This window comes from Myxocyprinus asiaticus, chromosome 44, assembly GCF_019703515.2.
Source record: "Myxocyprinus asiaticus isolate MX2 ecotype Aquarium Trade chromosome 44, UBuf_Myxa_2, whole genome shotgun sequence".
In the NCBI taxonomy this organism is placed as follows: domain Eukaryota; kingdom Metazoa; phylum Chordata; class Actinopteri; order Cypriniformes; family Catostomidae; genus Myxocyprinus; species Myxocyprinus asiaticus.
Genome location: NC_059387.1, coordinates 14,336,040 through 14,358,731, shown reverse-complemented (window position 1 = coordinate 14,358,731; position 22,692 = coordinate 14,336,040). Strand labels below are relative to the sequence as shown.

Below are 22,692 nucleotides of genomic sequence, written 5' to 3'. Positions count from 1 at the left end.
CCTCAAAAAATTGGTCCCATTCACTTTCATGGAGTCTAAATTAACATTGTGGTAAGCAACAGATAACTTTAAATAAAGGTGATTCATCTATGCCACTGTATGGCTCTTTTCAAGCCACATCTCCAATTACAAGCACAATGAAAAACCTGTAGAACCAGAGTGGAGTGATCATTAGTCAAACATATGCACTTTTACTACACACACATACTGTAAATGCAGAGCATGTTTCTAGCTGAGGTGGATCCAAAAGGAGAAACAACGCAACACACATACAATGGGGCTCCGATAGAATGAGTTTAATAAAAGGAGAGAATTTCAATCTCCAAAATCAATAAAACACAGTAAAGCATTATGACACAACAGAAGGTGCTCAGGAGACAGCATCAGTTTCCTGATGTACTGCAACGGAACCATAGGGAACCACAGGGAGGAGATGATTCTCGACTGACAGTATCATCAATGCAAAATGGTCAGTTGAGATTAGTGGAATGTGCAAAGAGATATTTTTTGGTCTCTCGCTCAAAGAAAATCCACTATGAAAGTAATTTTAACCCAGCTTTGGCTATTCAAGCAGTAAAACACCACCTAGAATTGATTTGAACAGAGCGAGACAAATAGGGAGGGGGGGGATTGCAACAGAAAGATGAGACAAACTAATACATTTTTCATAACTCTCCTTTCTCTGCTCTTATACACATGTTTCAGTGCAGCTGTGAGTGTTTATGAGGCCACATTAACAGTTAAACAACAGTTTTTTGGACAACTGTCAGAATTCTAATAGTCACAGAACAGGTGTTCATAAGAGTTTTGAAATGCTTCGAGTAGTAATTCATTTGATTTTACTGCTCTGTTAAACAGAATCACTTTCTTTTTTTCGGCCCACCTGCAAAACACCTCTCTAGCACTGACATCCTTTGAGGGCTCATGGGATTTAAGGCACTGAAACCAGGTGCTAACTATGCCACACTGAGAAAGACACTCATAGAATTAAAGGGACAGTTCACCCAAAAATGAAAATTCTGTAATCATTTATTCATCCTCATGTTATTCCAAACCCGTCTGACTTTGTTTCTTCTGCAGAACACTTCTCCTTATCTCCTTTTGTGTTCCCCAGAAGAAAAGAAAATCATACGGGGTTAGAACGACATTAGGGTGAGTAAATGATGACATATATATATATATATATATATATATATATATATATATATTTTTTTTTCGCCAATTCTTACTTCTGCTTTAGGTTCCACAGCACAGTACTCTAGCTACTACTGGAAGTTGGTAGTGCGATACTGCAGATATTCTTGGCTCTCGGTTGACAAATTTCTTGTGATGTTCCTCATTTGTAAGTCGCTTTAGATAAAAGCATCTGCTAAATGATTACAAGAAAATGTTATGACTTCATTTAAATATGCACAGATTTCATACCCATGCCTCAGTCAGATTTATTACACCGCAAAACACAAAAACTTTTTATACATAATTCAACTGACAGTGATGCGCAGTAGCTGGTACAGTTTGTAGCTTAGCTAGCTACATTTTTTGAGTAACTTGCCCAACACTGTCAGCTGATCCTGGCTAGTGTTATTCAGCTGTGCTGAGGTGGTAAATGGTAACACGGTCAAGTACAAACAGGTTAATACTCATTAAATGTGTCTGGAATGCTCCTCTGTGCCCGATAGAATTAAATATAGCAAACTTTGCAGCTAACCCAGAGTGATTCAGTTACTTATTTGAGGACTCTCAGGAGAAACCGCAGCCAAATAACACCAGCCCGCTGAATTAGCCATTTCTGGCTTTAGCAAAAGGTCATTCTTCAACTGGCAAACAAGAGGCAGAAATTTGTCAAAATGCTATTCGTCTAAAAATATAGTTTATTGCTATGTGTTTAAAAATAGTTTACTGTGCTATATCCAGTAAAATGGAAGCTTTTAAGAACATTTCGATTTTAAACAATTTTAAAGAAATACAGGTGACACAACTGCTTATGCCTTTTTTAAATTATTTAAAGTATTTAAATTGAAATTCTGGGTTGTTCTAAAATGAGATGCAAATTTATGAAATCATTCAGAAAAATAAATAATTTTGAGAATTCGATTTAATTACTTAATTGTTTCAGTTTTCTTTTTTCACATTATGTATTTTTTGTTTTTACACCCTTCTGAAAATATGTTCCGAAATGAGAGGCTGCAGTGTCCAAACAGAGAAAAAACAACTTCTCTTCGCTATGTTCAAATAACAATGTATATTAATTTTCCTAATCAAAAGAAAACATGCTGGTTTGTTTCTCTTTTACATGGGTAAATAAACACTTAATTGCATTAAATGCTTGAGAAAAACATGCATCCATCCATACACCAGTCTTTTTTATTGATTCATAGAGATGACAAAGGAAAAAAATATATATATATAAAATGAATCAACATTTAACTCCCACTACTACCTCTCCCCCTCCAACAACCCCAACCCGACCCCCAACGAACATCCCCATGGTCTCACATGAGTACACACACACAGAAAAAAAAAAAAAGAAAAAAAAAAAAAATTTTTTTATATATATATATATATATTATAATCATACACATCTAAAACCACGCCTCTCTCTCCACAGTCCCTCCCCGAGAGTCCCCCCAAAATGTCAAATAACTGCCCCATTTCCCATCAAATGAATCCCAGATCCCCAGCCTTCTACACCACACCTCCTCGAAAGCTGCCACCCTCCCCATTTCCGTGCACCACTCCCGAAATGAGGACTTCCATCCCCTTAAAACAATGTGCCTGACTGCCATAACACTGGTCAGGACCCAATTTTTTATGCATTTATCTCCTATATTGATGACCGCCCCTTCGCCACAAAACACAGAGTCTGGGGCTAAATGAAACCTGAGTGCCCAACACGTCACACACAACACTCTGAACCTTCAACCAAAATTCCTGGATCTTAGCACACCACCAAAAGACATGGGCCATCCTTCGATTGGCATTGCCAGCAGGTGGGTGTGTTTTTAAGACCAAGCCTATACAATCTAGAGGGGGTCCAATAGAATCTATGTAAAATCTTGATTTGCATGAGGTGCACCCTTGCATCTCTAGATACAGACTTGACGTTTTTTAGAATCTTAGCCCGCAGTCCCTCCTCCAATACCAAGTTTAAATCTTTCTCCCATAATCTCTTGACAGAAGTTAAAGCTCCGTCCCCCAGACTCTGAGTTAGCAGCGAGTAATACACTGATGCCTCATATACTCTGTGAGTGGCAGTAATCACCACTCCCAGAGTATTTGCTGCTTTAGGGGGGGTGTATTCTACTCTACCCAAAAATAGTACAAAGCAGATGGTGCAGCTGTTAATACCTGAAGAACTGAGATCTGGGAATCCTAAAATGTTGAACCATGTTTTGAAAAGATTTTTTCTCCGTATGTGGCAACTCCTCTAAACTCACCAGGGAGTGATCTGAGACTGAGATGTTTCCAATTGAGCAATCAACAACAGATGAAATGAGGGACTTAAATATATATATATATAAAAAAAACTATTCTAAAATAAATCATATGGACTGATGAAAAAAATGTATAGTCCCTACCACATGGGTACAAAAGTCTCCAAATATCTGTAAGACCAAGATTTTTAAACATCCTGTGAAGCATCACTGTTGTTCTAGGGGGCTTACACACTTTTGCTTCTCTATGATCAAGGACTAAAAAAAAGCCCATTTAGTTCTTAGTGTCACAAATAGAGTAAAAAATGGTCATGTACAAATGAATTACAATATTTTTGGCACAAGAAACCTTTACTAACATAATAAGAGGACATCAGGGGAAAAAATAAAATGAGTTAAAAAAAAAAAAAAACACTTCCCCCTTTAAGGAAACTCCCACTCTGTTGAAGGGAGCTTTCACATGCCAACAAGCTTTTAGAAGTATGAGGTTTAGAACCCTCTCTTTCAATTGCAGTGCCTGACCCACAACTAAAAATACCCCTCTGCTGAAAATGAACAAAGAGAAAAGAGAGGGACCCATTCTCTTCATCCCTCCTGGGCTTTTTCCTCGCATCCTTTTACTTAGACCAGAGAAAGGAGAGAATATACAGGCAATATAAGCTCTTGGTGACACTTCTATATACTGTATGAGCTGCTTCAAAAGCCAAAGCTCTTACCCAGCATCTATATGTAATAAACTGGATGGCATCATCACAATCAAAGAAATGAACACATGCACAACTATAAAGCCCAAACTAATCAGACAGATGAAATACCAGTGCCTTAGATATTCAAATAAAACAATTGCCGGGAGTGTGTCTAAACTAGATCAGAGAAAGTCATCAGTTCATATAGCAGCAGCCAGTAAAACAGTGCTCTTGGGTAAAGGACTCAGCGACGCATTCATGGCAGATATACCCAGCAGAGCAGATCATATCTAAAGTGTGTTTGGCTGATTATATAAGCATGTCACCTGGACGACTGGATATGATTATGGGCAGCAGAATAAAGAGAGGCTTCTGGAATCATGTGCACTACGTGGTGACCCATTACCAAACACAACCGCAAGACAGGGAGAAATGAAGAAAGTAATAACGAGAGATGAGTCATTTTAAGGTATTTCTTGATGTCTTTTAATAGCACAGTGGGGAATCCTCATCTGTTAAGATGTCAGATACACACTAACGTAACCATTATCTCAAACCATTAATGTACACAAAAAGCATTAACACAAATGCATTATTAATGCTAATGATAATGAAGAAAAAGCCATCGTTAGTTTTTCATAAGATAAATTCTTGTGGTCAACTCAAATATATCTAAGAAAGGAAAATGCATATATACACACAAACAACAGTTTAAAATGCACTCAGACACACACAAAGATGACATATGTCCAACATGCTCACGATAACACATTAGTACATGGTTGGTGCTGAAATGCATTCTGGCAAACACAATTAGTCGTAAAGCATATAGCCTGCCAACATAACATGACAAACGATACACAAGACATTAAAACTGAAGACAACTGTCCAAGCAAATCACTATGGTTTCCAGTTTTTTGTTATTTACGAAGGCAGACATCAAGTAAATGTGCAAATATGAGTTCTTCATACTAGTGGACCCATGGCCCTGATTTAGTGCACATACGTACATACAAGTGTGATTTGTCTTGCGGTTAGCGCACTTTAGGTGACGCATGACTGATCTTACAGTAAAATCGGCAAAAGGAGGTTGAATATTTTGTCTGCTTAAATCTGTCTATGACAGGGCTCTTTAACCTTTTACCCACCAAGGACCCCATTAAAATAATCATTAAGTGATGAACAGCAGGGGTCTGCAACCTTTTTGAGATAATGTGCCATTTTTTATTTTCCTCTCTGTGTGCTATGTGCCATACTCCCTCCAAAAAAGATAGAGAGACAGACAGGTAGACCCATGCAGAAAAAACTTAAGGTTACTCATATGACTATGATTCTTCATCTAATGTGATGTCAGTTGTATACATACAGTATGTTTCAAAATTACTGTTAATACTTTAGGAGTAAATTTTTTTTTAATGAGTGCACATTTAATTATGTTGAGTCCATTTATGAGTCACCGGCTTGTGTCTGTGGAACATTAGAGGAATAGTTCACCCAAAAATGAAATATACATCATTTACTCACCCTTATGCCATCCCAGATGTGTATGACTTTTGTTCATCTGCTGAACTCAAATGAAGATTTTTAGAGGAATTTCTCAGCTGTTTTGGTCCATACAATGGCAAGTGAATGGGTGCCAAAAAATTTGAAGCTCCAAAAAAAAAAAAAATACATAAGTCAGCATAAAAGTAATCCATCCAAAACCACTCCAGTGGTTAAATCAATATCTTCAGAAGTGATGTGATAGATGTGGGTGAGAAACAGATCAATATTTAAGTAATTGTTTCTCTATTAATTCTCCTCCCTGCTCAGTCAATCTCCACTTTCATTTTCACATTCTTCTTGTGTTTTAGGTGATTCACATTCTTCATGCATATCGCCCTCTACTGGGCAGGGAGAAACATTTCTAGCAAAAAAAGGACTTAAATATTGTTCTGTTTTTCACTCACACCTATCATTTCACTTTTGAAGATATGGATTAAAACACTGGAGTCTTATGGATTACATTTATGCTGCCTTTATGTGCTTTTTGGAGGGTCAAAGTTTTGACACATCTGCATTGTGGGACCTACAGAGCTGAAATATTATTCTAAAAATCATAAATTGTGTTCTGCTGAAAAAAGAAATTTTTACACATCTGAGATGGCATGAGGGTGAGTAAATGATGAGAGAATTTTCATTTTTGTGTGAACTATTCCTTTAAAGACTGAGTAGCCTATGTCAGGTTAATAATCTCAATTGGACTTGAGTCTCAATTGGACTCAAGATGGCGCCGAGTATGGCTGTTGCGTTGCGAGCTCCGACACAACATAGCAATGTTTTGTTTGTTTTGTTCACAATTCTTATGTTTTTTGTCTTGGATGTTGTTTGCCTTATTGTCTACAACAGACAAACACTTTTGGACATTGGTTCAGCGATCTCACACCGAAAACCGGACTTCACATTCCTCAATGCCGACCCGCTGTTTACAAACACGCAAGCGGAGCCCTTTGTCTGGGCAGCACGGCCGCGGAAACGCAGGAGAAAAAGGGGAAACAGAGCCGGCGTTCTCATCAGAGTAAGACGCCGCGCAAATCGACTCCCGCTACCCACTATTCTACTGGCAAATGTTCAGTCTCTGGATAACAAGCTCTGCGAGCTGAAAGCGCGGATCTCTTTCCAACGAGAGACGAAGGACTGCTGCATTATCTGCCTAACAGAAACTTGGATGCCTACGGAGATTCCAGACTCAGCCATTGAACCCGCGGGGTTCTCCGTGCACCGAGCGGACAGAGCGAAAGACCTCTCAGGTAAAACTAGAGGAGGTGGTGTATGTTTTATGATCAACAAATCCTGGTGTGATCAGAGGAACATACATTCCATCAAGTCTTTCTGTTCTCCTGATCTGGAATTTCTTATGCTTCTGTGTCGACCATTCTGGCTACCAAGGGAATTCACAGCGGCCATTATCACAGCTGTGTACATTCCCCCACAAGCCGACACAGACCGGGCACTCAAGGAACTGTATGGGATTATAAGATTATAAGCAGGAAACCGCGCACCCTGAGGCCACGTTCATTGTGACCGGGGACTTTAATAAAGCCAGTTTAAAATCAGTCGTACCAAAATATCACCAGCACATTAGTTTCAACACACGAGGGGACTGGGTTTTGGACCATTGCTACTCTCCGTTCCGGGATGGCTACAAATCCCTCCCCCGCCCACCATTTGGCAAATCGGACCACTCTTCCATTCTGCTTCTGCCCGCTTACAGGCAGAAATTGAAACAGGAAGCACCCACCCTCAGAACGATCCAGTGCTGGTCGGACCAATCAGACTCTATGCTACAGGACTGTTTTGATCACACGGACTGGGAGATGTTCCGGTCCGCCTCTGATGACGACATCGAGCTTTACGCTGATAGCGTAATGTGTTTCATCAGAACGTGCGTAGAGGAAGTGATTCCGACCAGAACTGTACGAATCTATCCGAATCAGAAGCCATGGATCAATAGCGATGTTCGCACGGCACTTAATGTGCGGACCTCCGCTTTTAATTCCGGGAACGCGGAGGAGCATAAACAAGCCAGTTATGCCCTCTGAAAAACTAATCAAAACAGCAAAACGCCAGTACAGGAGCAAGATTGAAGGACAGTTTAACACCACCAACTCTAGAAGCATGTGGCAGGGAATTAACATCATCACAGACTTTAAAGGGAATAAAAACTCCGCCATGAACACCGCTGCCTCTCTACCGGATGAGCTAAATACTTTTTATGCTCGTTTCAAGGGAAATAACACCGCCCTCGCGGAGAGAGCTCTCGCGGCTGAAGCTACAGAGGTTAGTTCACTCTCCGTCTCTGTAGCGGATGTAACCCGATCCTTCCGACGGGTGAATATCCGCAAAGCCGCGGGCCCAGACGGCGTTCTGGGCTGCGTCATCAGAGTGTGCGCGAACCAGCTGGCTGATGTTTTTACGGACATTTTTAACCTTTCCCTCTCTTTGTCTGTAGTCCCCACATGCTTTAAAACATCCACCATTGTGCCTGTACCAAAACAATCAAAAATAACTTGTTTAAATGACTGGCGTCCTGTTGCTCTGACCCCCATCATCAGCAAATGTTTTGAGAGACTAATCAGAGATTACATCTGCTCTGTATTGCCACTCAATCTTGACCCGCTGCAGTTTGCTTACAGCAACAACCGCTCCACTGATGATGCCATTGCATCTACAATACACACTGCTCTCTCCCACCTGGAAAAAAAGAACACTTATGTGAGAATGCTGTTTGTAGACTACAGCTCAGCATTCAACACCATAGTGCCCTCCAAGCTAGATGAGAAACTCCGGGCTCTGGGCTTAAACAGCTCGCTGTGCAGCTGGATCCTGGACTTCCTGTCAAGCAGACGCCAGGTGGTTAGAATAGGCAGCAACATCTCCTCATCACTGACCCTCAACACTGGAGCCCCGCAGGGCTGTGTTCTCAGCCCACTACTGTATTCCTTGTACACACATGACTGTGTGGCAACACATAGCTCCAATGCCATCATTAAGTTTGCTGATGACACGACGGTGGTAGGTCTGATCACTGACAATGATGAAACAGCCTACAGAGAGGAGGTGCACACTCTGACACACTGGTGTCAGGAGCACAACCTCTCCCTCAACGTCAGTAAGACAAAGGAGCTTGTGGTGGACTTCAGAAGAAAAGACAGAGAACACAGTCCCATCACCATCAATGGAGCACCAGTGGAGAGAGTCAGCAGCTTCAAGTTCCTGGGTGTCCACATCACTGAGGAACTCACATGGTCCGTCCACACTGAAGTCGTTGTGAAGAAGGCTCATCAGCGCCTCTTCTTCCTGAGACGGCTGAGGAAGTTTGGAATGAACCGCCACATCCTCACACGGTTCTACACCTGCACTGTGGAGAGCATCCTGACTGGCTGCATCTCCGCCTGGTACGGCAATAGCACCGCCCACAACCGCAAAGCACTGCAAAGGGTGGTGCGAACTGCCAGACACATCATCGGAGGTGAGCTTCCCTCCCTCCAGGAAATATATACAAGGCGGTGTGTGAAAAAAGCTCGGAGGATCCGAGCTACCATCAGGTAGGCAGTATCGCAGCATCAGGACCCGCACCAGCCGACTCCATGATAGCTTCTTCCCCCAAGCAATCAGACTTCTGAACTCTTGATCTCCCACGATCAAATACATCAGCACTGCACTTTATTACCCTTACTCTTATATCTCACACCGGACTGTCATAAATTATATTATTATTATATTATATTCTCTCTTAACAACTGACTATCAACCAACAGCCTGAATGTCAATACAGTACAATACTGTACATTCTATATATATATATATATATATATATATATATATACTTTTTTTATATATATTTCTATATATAGCGTATTGTATACTGTACAGTGTATGTTTTTATTTGTATATTGTTGAGTGTAATTATGTGTATAACAGATGTTTAAATTGTGTTGTGTTAATTTGATGTTATTGTAAATTGGTATATGTCTCATCACTGTCACGACTGCTATGTTGATCGGAACTGCACCCAAGAATTTCACACACCATTGCACTTGTGTATATGGCTGTGTGACAATAAAGTGATTTGATTTTGATTTGATTTGATCTCAGAAGTATTTAATTAAACCTAGTAGGGTATTGTTCTGAAAGCAAAAAGCAAATAATAATAAAAGAAACTGTAGGCTGTCATCTGCTCAACCGCACAGCATGACCTAAGCAAAGCAGACACGTTTACTTGGGCAATACTCTACTGCTGCGCAGCTGAACCTGATCTGTGTCGTGAGAAGCAGTTATTATTTATTTTTTCCACACTGTGAGCTTCTGTTAACTAGCACAGTTTCGTCACACTTTAACAATGTTTGCCATTCCCTTCATACTAATGGTGGATCAAACAATAATTTGCAGACTCCCTGATTTTTGAATGATTTCTGAGCCAAGAGGATTTTGAATGGATTATTTAAACTTCCAAAAAACTTATTTGTACCTTTGATAATTAAATTAAATGATCATTGCATGCAAAAAAAGAATGTCTGTGGCAGGAATCTTTATTCATATGTCTAAATTTCATCAGTCCAAATCCAAACCAGTCACATACTGTATGTTCCGCTACACACAACTTTCTGTGGCTGCTTTGCAGAATGCACTCACAGGGAAGATTGAGCATTATGGGATAGTGCAGTGTTATGGTAATAAAAAACGAATTCATTGATTTAACTTCAGTGCAGTTAACATTTGCCAACTATGTCTGACCTCGGTGGAACAGTCAATCGGTGTTTTTATAATCTAAAATAGATTATGTTTATGTTTTTGTTTGTTCAGTCACTGTTCATTTATTTGGGGCTGAAATGCATTTGACTGGTTTTGCACGTCTTTTCTCTTTTCTTCATGTTTAAAGAAAGCAGCACTTATTATCTTATTTCAGTGTGAATTCTCCCCTTCCGGTCATTATTAAAACTTTAAGTAACAAAAGGAGGTTTTACATGGTTCCTCGGTAGCCGAGGGTTCCGTATTTTCCATGGAAGAAAAGCAGCGGGCGGCTCAGCGGATCAAAGAAGCAGCATTTGTGTTTACGAGACTTAGTCACTGCTTACAGCACACACTGCGCAAGATAAAAATGTTTTTTTCTTTTCTTTTTTTTTCAGGGCTGCTGCGTGTCATTGACCATCTCAGAGAGCTTTATTTAATCTGAATTTTTGCTTTTATTTATTGAGTTCCCTTAAGCACAGTCTGATCTGATGGATAGCTCCCACTGATCTATAATATATTGCTCCCAATTTCCTATATACTAGTGCATTGTGTGACAATCACTTTAGAGAATAGTAAACAACAATTTCACATTTTGGCTGAGTTCTATTTGTGGTAACTCACTCTTGGAGAAATTCAAACTATAGGGTTTTTTTTTATTTTTTTTATCACTTACAAGTACACTAAACATGGAATACAGTCACTCTATCAAGCTGAAGCAGTTGTGGGCATCATTGCGTTTGTGCTGGCGCCTTTTGCACCACCTCTTGTGTCATGTATGCAAAATGCCTGCACAAAGAGGTGGCAAGATCACAAAAAAAGTTATGTAAAATCGCCTGTAGATGTCAGACTTGCACTCCACCTCATAAAATGTAACGAAACCATTACTGATACACATTTATTAACAAATAGTTGTAAATTAAATTTTTATATTAAAAAGGTGATATTGTGTCCCGTGATTTACACCAGGGTTGTGGTGACTGACCTTGGTGCCCCCTCAAACATATGTTTTTTTTTCCAACTATCATATTAATATATTTAAAAATAAAACAAAGGTCTGAGGGCTGGGTTGTACATTTTGATAGTATGTATCGAGCATTTACTTACCACATTAATATTGAATGTGTGCTCACAGGGATCACAGTATGTCTATCATCTATCTGCATTTTTTAATGGCTTTGAACACATCTCATCCAAACCCAGTTTAGAGTCGCAACTATCCACTTTATGAAATTAACATTATCACATTTTTCTTTAATAATTGAAACATTTTTGTTTGATTTCCAGCATGTTTGTGATATAGGTCATTACTGTGATATGAAATTACTCATGCCAAGATATAAAACTGTGGTCAAACGGCTCACCCCTAGTCTCTATAAAGTTTCTAATTATGCAATAAATTATGTAAACTTGATTGATAATTGATTGGCACTGTGGGCTTCTTTTTCAAAAGAATAAAGGAATAAAAGAATTTAAAAAAGCATGTTTGTTCCTGAAAGCAGTCACTTCGTCAAGAAACTTACTCTCTCACATACTGTATACTGATACTGGGAGTGTATGCAAGGTAAAAGCCTGCAGGAGAGGGTCAAGTAAGGAGACGTATAATTCAATTTTGAGTGAACACATCTTTCCAGATGCCGTCCTCTCTGTCAACTCACATTACAGAGCATTTAAAAGCTGCTCTGCTCTCTTCAATTACCGTCAGACTCATCCACCGGATGCTTTATGACTGCCCTCTGTCCTGAATATGAGTTTGAAAGGGCTAAAACACAAAAACACTAATCTACAAAACTTGCATTCCAGAATAACTGTTGTGGTAATGTGTTAAAGATGAATTATTCTGATGATTATATTTTAAAAGTATATTTTTACTTTATCTGAAGAAAATGTGAGTGGTACTTGCCAATGCAAAAGTTTCCACCACGATGCTAGAGTTGCTTTGTTGTTGCTTACTGACCCAAAACAAAGAGCCCACCCTCAAGTTTGTATTATATTCTGGTCTCCTTCAGTGTAATTGTATTGGAATTTTACTCACATTTTAACATCAGCCATGCAAAAATCTTATGTCTTGCACATGCATGCACACAAGCATATCAAAGGTTACATGTCATAGAATGCAAAGGGAAAATGTGGTAATTTTAATTTCACAGATGGATGTGCAGGCTATGCTGACAAATCATTTTAATTACTAGAAGTTTTCTAGATGATTCTTCTTCAGCCCTGGCTTTAAACAGCTTTTCTTGTATGTATTTCTTATCCACCCACAGTGAAGATGATTGGAGCAGACCTCAACCTACAGTATTACACCTGTCAGGCTCTATCTGCACACTCACACAACATGATTTCACCATCTGTGCATTGAGCCATCCAAACCCTCGCGTCTGTGTTTTTGTCTGAAGCTTACAAGACACAATGATACCTAGTGACAGTGCAAAAAAAAAAAAAAAAAAAATCTCTAGCAAAATGAAACTAACATAAACATTTACTTTCATGAATTTGGCACATGCTTTAATCCAAAGCATTTGAAGGATGCTTTTTATTAGTATGTGTACTCCCTGGGAATCAGACCCATGACCTTGGTGTTACTTGTGCCATGCTCTTCCATTTGAGCTATTGGAACACTATACACAGGCAAACACTCAAGAACACATACATTTACAGTTAAAAAGGCACATACACTGTTGCAATGTGTTACTGGATGTGTTAATGGAATGAGTGTAAGTGTGAGTGTGTGACTGTAACTTGTGAGTCAGCAACACACACACACACTAAGGGGGGAATTCACTAAGAATTAATTGTGCCCGGTAAACTTGTCGGTTATTTGCACACGCTGTCTGCATTGGTTTATAGCCCCATTCACTAAAGGATTTATGCAGATCAAGCGACAAATCAACAAAATCACAGCTGAACGCACTTTCTGCATGCATCTAGTGGACCTGATCTGATCTCAAATGAATAAATTAATAAAAAAATATAACATTTGTCTTAAAATTAATAACATTTATTTTACCACTTGCTTTCTGGGGGTAATAGTGCACTGTAAATTGCGCCGGGCAATTTTTGTGATTGAAGCTCAGTCTATAATGAGCCTAATTTACATGCCGTGTTTGCATGAAACGGAATGACAATGACTTAATTTAAATACTCAATACTCAGCGCAGTTTCAGCGCTGATTGCGCCTGCTGTGGTAGGGTGAGCAAAAGACAGACACAGTGGATGTGGCGTCAAGCTTCGGAGAGGCATTTATTGGAAACAATAATAAATGTAAAAATGTCCAAAAGGGGTAATAAAGTGTCCAAGGGGGAATAGTGTTCATAATAAAAGGGGGAATCTGGCACCCCTGTGAAAGGTGCAGGGTAGTGTTCATAGGATAGCCCAGGCACGGGCTGGGTCAGTTGGCCGCTCACGCTCCCATCCAAAGTCCACGGTGCGTGGGGTGGCGGCGTCACTGGCGGCCTGTCTTCCCAGGCCCACGTGAAGCGTGAGGGGAAGATGGCCCGGCATCTAGCCTATCGGCAGCAACGTGAGCATTTCACCCCCTGCGACTCATTACAACATCCGGGGGTCCGAAGAATGGGTCCGGCAGCGCGTCCACTCGTCCAATCCCTCCCAGCTCTGGTCCTGGGCATGCGAGGATGCCAGTGTGCACACATGGAGATTTAAAGCCGGCTCCCTGAGAAGAGGTGCGCACTGCGTTTTAAATACAGCGGTGATGAAGCATTATCCCCATCAGGTGTGCTTCATTCACCGCTGACCAAATGAGGCTTATTAATTATGTACCTCTTCATGCTCTCCCGCCCAACTCCCGTCGTGAGTCTGGCTTAAGGGCGGCCCTAAGAGGTGGGGCGACGATGACGAGCCAGAGGGGCGGATCATTCTGCCACATCGCTTAAAATACAGTGTGGGTGGTTAGTGAATACAATGCAGGTTTTTGCAGTTTGCGCTGAAATACCACATGCAAAAGTGGTGCAACTGTTTAGTGAATTCGCCCCAAAGAATCTACTTAAATTAAATTAATTAAATATAAATTAAGCTCTATTGACAGCATCTGTGGAATGCTATCAATTAACACAGAAATAATTTCGACTTTTCAAACTTTAAAAGAGAGTATAGCTATTCACTTAAAATTGAAGTCTGTCAGGAACTGTTCTAAAATAAATGTTAAAATACACACTATTTCAAATGTATAACCACAAAACTCACTTACTCACCTAAAGTTATTTAGAATCTTTCAACTCCTGTCATGACTATGTAAAGCTGGTAAACTTGTATGGTAAACATGCAAGGATACCAGATAAAGATATGTTTACATAGAAAAAAGAAAATCTATCCACAGTAATTACAAATTACATCTGTCCAGAATAGTTGTCCCACCGTTAACACTGTCCTAATCAGTCGCGACAACATGTTTCCAGCGAGAGGTGATGTGTCTGTCCACAATAAAAGCGGAAATGCTAAGTGACACACTGCAATCATGGCCAATCAGAACATATTTGATGTCTTAAATACAATTTCAGCTGAATTTTGAATGAATGAGATATCACTGTGGGCAGGGCTACCCAGCACAATGCTACAGAAATAGAATCTAAGCGACCAAAGTGATCACTTGACGTGGTGAGGACTGGTTAGAACAAAAACATATTTTTTTCTTAAAAGAAGAAAGCTTCTAATACTTGTTGCTTTATTTCATCGTGTTTGGTTAGGAAATCATGCAAAAGGACTGTTTAGACAACTTTCAGCTCAAAAAACACATTTTTAAAGAAGAATGACTAAGTACGGTCTTGACAATCTGCACAGTGCAAACTGATAGGTCCTTTGAAATGTAATTTTTTTAACCAATCGGTCTGCACACTCCATGGCTCAATCTGATAGGTCCTTCAGCAACTGTTAATCTGTTAGCCAATTAACTTGAATACTCTATCTTTGTCTAAAATTTCAATTGTCTTAGTTACTTGCAGGTAAACTGGTACCACTGCCACGACTACAAGAGTTTTCTCTCTAAAACCCTCCTCCTCCCCAGCAGCACATGTCTAGATCTGCTCAAGGGGATTGCAATGTCTGAAATGCTCAAGATAGCTTGTCTGTGTATGTTCTTGAAATAGCAAGCCTTTGTCCTTACTCTGCAGCAGCAGTGTAAGCAGATCTAGTCTGCCAAGACCGAACCCACCAACTTGTCAAATCCATTGTTACGCCATACATTTATTTCAAGAGTTGTCATGACTGAAATTAAATACGCTTTTAAACCTTCCAGAATGCGTGGTCATTCAATAAAAGAGTACTACAGTAAATGCAATTTTTGACGGTCTCTTTTTTTCTACTTTTGAAAAAAATACATTATTTTCTGTGGTAATCAACAGCATGTCACAGACGCTGTTGATAGAGCTTGTCTTGTTTGGAACCCAGAACATTCCTTTAATTACAAACCCAATAAATATGCCATTTAAAGCTCTTTACAAAAGCAATTAAAATATTTTCTTATCATAGACGCATGGGGTAATGATCATAGCAGCAAAGAAAAAAGTTCCGTAATTTAGATGGTGAATCACATCTCTCTCAAAAGGCCATCTGATTGCCTAACCGCATTAATTTCAAGAAACACGCAATTTAATTTCACGTTGGTGTAATCAATTTAGTGTGCTAAAGCCTGGGTTACATCTTTCGAATTTTTGCCAAGTGAGAGACAGGGGAATTAATTATTTGCTGATACCACAAAATGCAAGATGATATTTAGTAATATGAAATTCATGAGTCTGATTTTTCATATAGGTAGTGTTTTATGGAGGAAACATGAAAGGAATCTCTCCAGGAATTAATTCTGGTGGAGAATCCACGCCTCGGGCACAGAGTGAGCGTACACATGAGAGAAATATGAAGAGCGAGAGACAGCAAATGAGAGAGTGTGAGACAGAGTAAGAAAGATAGGGAAGAGAAACAGCAAAAGGATGATAGGAAACATTTCTCTGATTGATTTATATTGTGTTGCACACTACTAATCTCCTAAGGAGCACCCATGTGCACTCTTAATACATACACCTTTAGTTCAGGATCTACTGTCACACCACATGACCCCTAAAAACTATAAATCATCTACATGTGCTGCCAAGATTTTCACCATCTCTCTCTCTCTGATACATTATTTCCTTATTCCCTTCCCCTCTCTATCTGCACCACTCCTTACAGATACACTTACACAGTCACACAGTCAAATCTCCAGACGACTGGACACATATTCAGCAGTCGTAAAAGCAGCTTTTATGAAATAAAATAGAGTTGAAAATGTGCTATCATTGCTCAAACATCTACTACTATTGCCAAAACACAAACAGGCAAATCCCTGATAGTATTTACACACACGTACACACAAAGTCACATCACTATGAGGCTGGGCACATATTCAGCAGTCGAAACAACAGCGTTTATGAACTCAAACAGGGCTGAAAATGTGTTCAAACAAACATCTATTACTATTGAACAACACAAACAGGCAAAACAATGATAGTATTTTCACACATGCGCGCGCACACACACACACACCTTTTTTCTTCCTAGCTTCCATTTACTCTAAAACACACTTTCTTCCATCTATACTCTCATTCTTCCCTTCATTCCCTGACATTCTCCCCCATTAACATTGCTGGTTTTTGTGTATGCATCTCTCCCTGTTCGAGTTGCTAGTGAAACTTCATTCATGCATTTGTATTTGTGTGAGTGCGAGTATCATACAGGAATCATGGATTCACCTCTGTGTGTGCATCTCAGTCTTTATAAACATGTGTATGAGTGTGTTTTGTGTGTATGTAGGTCAGGTTTTGCCAACATTGTGGGGACCAAATGTTCCCAAAAGGATAGAAAATCCTAGGAAATCATCAACATAGCAGCCAACAGTCCCCACCTGAAAAATGGCTTATTAAACATACCGTCTTAATTAAACATACTATATAATGCTGTAAATATCTTATGGAAAATGTGAAAATACAAATACTTACTGTAAGGGTTAGGTTTAGGGTTAAGGATTAGAAAGTCTCCTCCATGATAGAAAAACAAACATGTGTGTATGTGTGTGTGTTATTGTATGGTGTACAGTCTCTCTGTCCGGCTCTAATTGCATAACACCATGCATTTACTATCTCCTCTGACAGGTAGTACAGACATGCCCCTTCCATCTAGGTGTATATGTGTGCGTGTGTATGCACATGTTTATGTATGCATGTGTGACACTGACCTGCTCTTTTGGCAGGCGGCGCAGATGTAGCCTCTCTCACTCTGGCTGTAGGTGCGGCAGGATTTGCAGACGTTGTAGTGGCAGTCCAGACATGGGCGTCTGGGGTTCAGGAGGAAGGTGAACGGAGAACAGCAGCGGATGCAGCAGTGCTCGTTGAACTTGTGCTGCTTAGACAGAAGCAAACAGCGACTGCCCTCCTCTTCCAATTCCTGCTTCATTTCACTACAGAGAGAGAGAGAGAGAGAGAGAGAGAGAGAGAGAGAGATGGGGTGGGAGTGGAGGGATTTGAAGAGAGCGAATGAGAGAGGGAGTGGGAGGGGTTAAAGAGAAAGTAGGGAGAGAGAGAGAAAAGAGAGAGAGAGAGAGAGAAGGTGAGTGGGTGCATCTGAAGGAGAGGTTGCAGGCACACAGCCATGCAGAATAATTGGAGAAGCTGTGAGGAATGAAAAATTAAAAGAAAGAATAATTCAGAGGGAGGAGTGTGGGGTTTAAGGACACAGTCCGTGTCTTTTGCTCTATATTTGTTCATATGCACATCTTTACTTAGCTATCTAAATGGGGATGTACAGTAACATAGATTTCTATTGTATTTATAGAAAGCTAATTATAATTACAAATGAGCAACCTAAATTTGACCCCTAAACATAAAAGAAAACTTTTGACATAAAAATTGCTTTAATAAATTATCATTTTTCAAAGTGATTTACATATTCAGATTTATAACAAAAAATTCGGATTTACAATTATATATTGAGATTTATAACTATACATTTGGATTTACAACTATATATTCAGATTTACAGTTAAATATTGAGATTTTTATTTAGATTTAAAACTATATATTCGTATTTATACAGTTGAAGTCAGAAGCATACAAACATCTTAGCCAAATACATTTAAACTCAGTTTTTCACAATTCTTGTCATTTAATTGTAGAAAAATTCCCTGTCTTAGGTCAGTTAGGATCACTACTTTATTTTAAGAATGTGAAATGTCAGAATAATAGTAGAGAGAATGATTTGTCAGCTTTTATTTTTTTCACCACATTCCCAGTGGGTCTGAAGTTTACATACACTTTGTTAGTATTTGGTAGCATTGCCTTTAAATTGTTTAACTTGGGTCAGAAGTTTTGGGTAGCCTTCCACAAGCTTCTCACAATAAGTTGCTGGAATTTTGGCCCATTCCTCCAGACAGAACTGGTGTAACTGTAGTCTGGCTTTTACTAAACTGTAGTCTGGCTTTTTTATGGCAGTTTTGGAGCAGTGGCTTCTTCCTTGCTGAGCAGCCTTTCAGGTCGATATAGGACTCATTCTACTGTGGATATAGATACTTGTCTACCTTGTATCTTCACAAGGTCCTTTGCTGTTGTTCTGGGATTGATTTGCACTTTTCGCACCAAACTACATTCATCTCTAGGAGACAGAATGCGTCTTCTGCCTGAGTTTTATGATGGCTACGTGGTGCCATGGTGTTTACTTGCATACTATTGTTTGTACAGATGAATGTGGTACCTTCAGGCATTTGGAAATTGCTCCCAAGGATGAACCAGACTTGTGGAGGTCTTGGCTGATTTCTTTTGATTTTCCCATGATGTCAAGCAAAGAGGCACTGAGTTTGAAGGTAGGCCTTAAAATACATCCACAGGTACACCTCCAATTGACTCCAATTAGCCAATTAGCAGAAGCTAATCAGAAGCTAATTAGCTAATTGCCTAAAGGCTTGACATCATTTTCTAGAATTTTCAAAGCTGCTTAAAGGCACTGTTAACTTAGTGTATGTAAACTTCTGACCCACTGGAATTGTGATATAGTCAATTAAAAGTGAAACAATCTGTCTGTAAATAATTGTTGGAAAAATTACTCACGTCATGCACAAAGTAGATGACTTTCCAAAACTATAGTTTGCTAATATGAAATCTGTGGAATGGTTAAAAAATAAGTTTTAATGACTTCAACCTAAGTGTATGTAAACTTCTGAATTCAACTATAAATGACTTGAAGTTCAGTCATGAAACTCTACATGGCACAACTAATAGGTTCTTTAAAAGTATTTATTATATGTTAGCCAATCGGCTCGCTTACATGTGATGTGTTAAGCCAATGCCTCGCATAGTGTAAGCTGATTGGTCCTTTGACGTAATCAGTTTGGCAATAAACTCGCATTATCTCTCTTTGTCTAACATTTAAATTGCTCCGTTTTGCAGATAAGCTGGTTTCACTGCAGCACGCTGCTAGAGTTTACTCTGAAACCCACCTCCACCCCAGCTCACTTGTCTATATCTGCTACATAATGATTGTATGCATTTCTAATTGTGCAGCAGCATGTCCTACATGCTTGATGTAGCATGTCTTGTGTTTTTCTAATTGTGTAGCAGCAGCATGTCCACATGCTTAACACAGTATGTCTGTGTATTTTCTAGCAGTAGCAAGCAGAGATAGAAACTCGAGTCTGAGACTCGGACATGAGTCGCACTTAAGTCGCAAAAAAAAAATAAAATGACTTGCAACTCGACTTGGACTCGTAATCATAGACTCGTGAAAAACAAGTCATTTTGCAACTGTTTTCCCCGCCGGTGTGACTACAGAGTTGGCCAGCTCTCCCTCTCTCTCTCTCCGTTTATGCGCTGCCATTTTCAGTTAAGCGATATCAAATGACATACGCATCAAAAGTGGAATGAAACAGCGCTTTTCATTGCCCAGAATAATGGACAAAGCAGCCCGAGCGAAGAAGCAGCTGCGCTTACGTGTCTCGTGGACCGGTCTTGAGCTTTCAACCTCACAGCTCACATTACAGCGCTGCGAGTAAAGTAGGACCAGTGAGATGCACGTCGCGAGTAACAGAAACATTTGTATTCGGCACGGAATTCTCTGGTGCAAACCTCTCGGTGAGCAAACATTAAACCGCCTGACAAAACAACATTGACGCTGAGAAAACACAGCGACATGATGCACAGACATAAATAAGCATACTTTTCACATCACCACCTTTATCATGAATTTACTATAGTAACACTAACTGTATTGACTGTAGTATTTTAGGCAGAAATATAGTCATAATAAATATTATATTACTCAGTGGCGGGCCGTGCATTTTAAGTCTAAGACTTCAGTGTGATTCATGCCATTAAGAAAACTAGGGATGCACCGATCCGATACCTGGATCGGTATCGGCTCCAATACTGATGATTTTAAACGGATCGGGTATCAGTCCGACGAGCCCGATCCAAATCCAATACTGTGTGTTAGTCATCTTCGTTACTGTCAAGCTAAAAAAAAATGACATTAAAGAACCATTAAAACACAATTAAAGTGGTTCATATGACTCATGCATTTTATGCAAAGCCACTTGAAGATGTGCGGTAGCTCTGTGAATCACAAAAGGCTGTGTTTAATAAGTAAATATATAAAATGCACGCGTAGCTCCAGCGCGTTATTGAATGGCGCTGCTCCGTTTACGCACACACCCGCGGTAATTTTTAGCCTTCACTGCAGTGCGCAATATTTGAGCGCTACTCACGAACAACATCTCAGATGTAGATGCTCAATAGTTTGGTTCACTTATATGCATTTAGAATGGCACCAGAGGTGCATTTTGACCAGAATTTGAATAAGAAGCTAATTAAACTACTGTGAATTTTCCTACAAACAGACACATACAGGACTTCCTGGAGAGTTCAGAATGTCAAAATAAAAGCACTAGGGTTTTTAAAAGTTAAAGATGTCACGGAGAGACTCTCGAAGGCAGAGATATGAACTCAGTAGCAGGGTTTATTGAACAGATGATTGAAACAGTGATGTAAACATTGTGAGTAAATCCAGTTGAGCAGAGTGGTAAACAGCAGGTGAGTAGTATTCAGACTACAAATGAACAGATATATAAAGTATAAAGACACAATGAACAGATAACTCACGATAGTCTTATGATACTTGCAGGAAATAATAAAGACACAGGTATGTTTGACATAGTAGAAAGGCGTGCCGTCTCAGAGATACTATCGATGAGAACAGACAAAGAGTGTGTGAGAAAGCAGGGTATATATGCAGTCCTTGATTAGCCACTAATGATATGCAGGTGCGTGTAATCAGAACTCAGGGGAGAGTGAGCGCTGACGGCAGTGAGGAAGAAAGAGAGACCGATGGATCCGTGACAAAAGGTGCACGATTGAGATATATTACTATATATTACTATTATAATATATTATTATTATTATAATTTGTTTACAAATTATAATAATATTTAAGTTGAATGGGTTCCAAAAAATCAATGTGTGAATGAAAAGTGAGCTGATATCTTACAACTAAATTGAACAAAAGTCCAGATACAAGTTGAAAAATTTTTGCTTCCTTTCTACAGATGACTTATACTGGAATTACTGTTAATTTTGCTGCCACATTATCCAGTATACTAGTTATCAATGAAGTTTTTCTTAATAAGCTATACATTTATATTGAAATAATGTGTAGTTAAAGGTTTGTGTTTCTTTACATATTAAAGAGTACACCCAATTAGTTCCACACAATAATGTAAAGATATTCTAAACTGATTATGCAAAAAAACAACACTGGTATCGGATCAGGATCCGATATCGGAATCGGACCAGAAGAGAAAAAGTGGTATCGGTGCATCCCTAAAGAAAACACAGTTGCACAATGAATAAGACACCCTATGCCTTTGGGTATCACACATTATGTTGAGGCTAACTAATAATACCAATTGACATTTTAAAAACACGTCCACACACGAAAGCCCAAACTTGAAATGACACTTAATGTTCAAGCCTAATTTTAACTGCAGCATGACTGTTTTGTGAAATGAACGTCTCCCGAACAGACATTCAAAAATCATAATTTTTCATATGAATCTACCAAGGAGGTCTTTAATACCTGGAAAAATCTATCTAATAATATTTGCGATTTAAATGTTGCTTGCAATACATTTTGTTTCGTCAGGGTACACGGTTATGCTGTGTTCCATTCAAGTCGGATGAGGGATATTCCTACTTGATATCTCCGACCATAAATGCATTCCATTCCCCGATATTCGGAACTGCAATGCTCCCATTAGCTTAGCATGGATTTGA

The 22,692-nt window shown here is 39.4% G+C and overlaps 1 protein-coding gene across 3 annotated transcripts in view; it reads right to left on the bottom strand.

The window, feature by feature from the left end:
- Positions 1 to 22,692, bottom strand: part of LOC127434721 (rab effector MyRIP-like) — a 190,719-nt gene that overhangs the window by 74,636 nt on the left and 93,391 nt on the right. For all 3 annotated transcript variants that reach the window (XM_051687646.1, XM_051687648.1, XM_051687647.1), the window contains exon 2: positions 17,613 to 17,834. In XM_051687646.1, the coding sequence (XP_051543606.1) occupies positions 17,613 to 17,834 (222 nt within the window). The remainder of the gene's footprint in view (positions 1 to 17,612; positions 17,835 to 22,692) is intronic.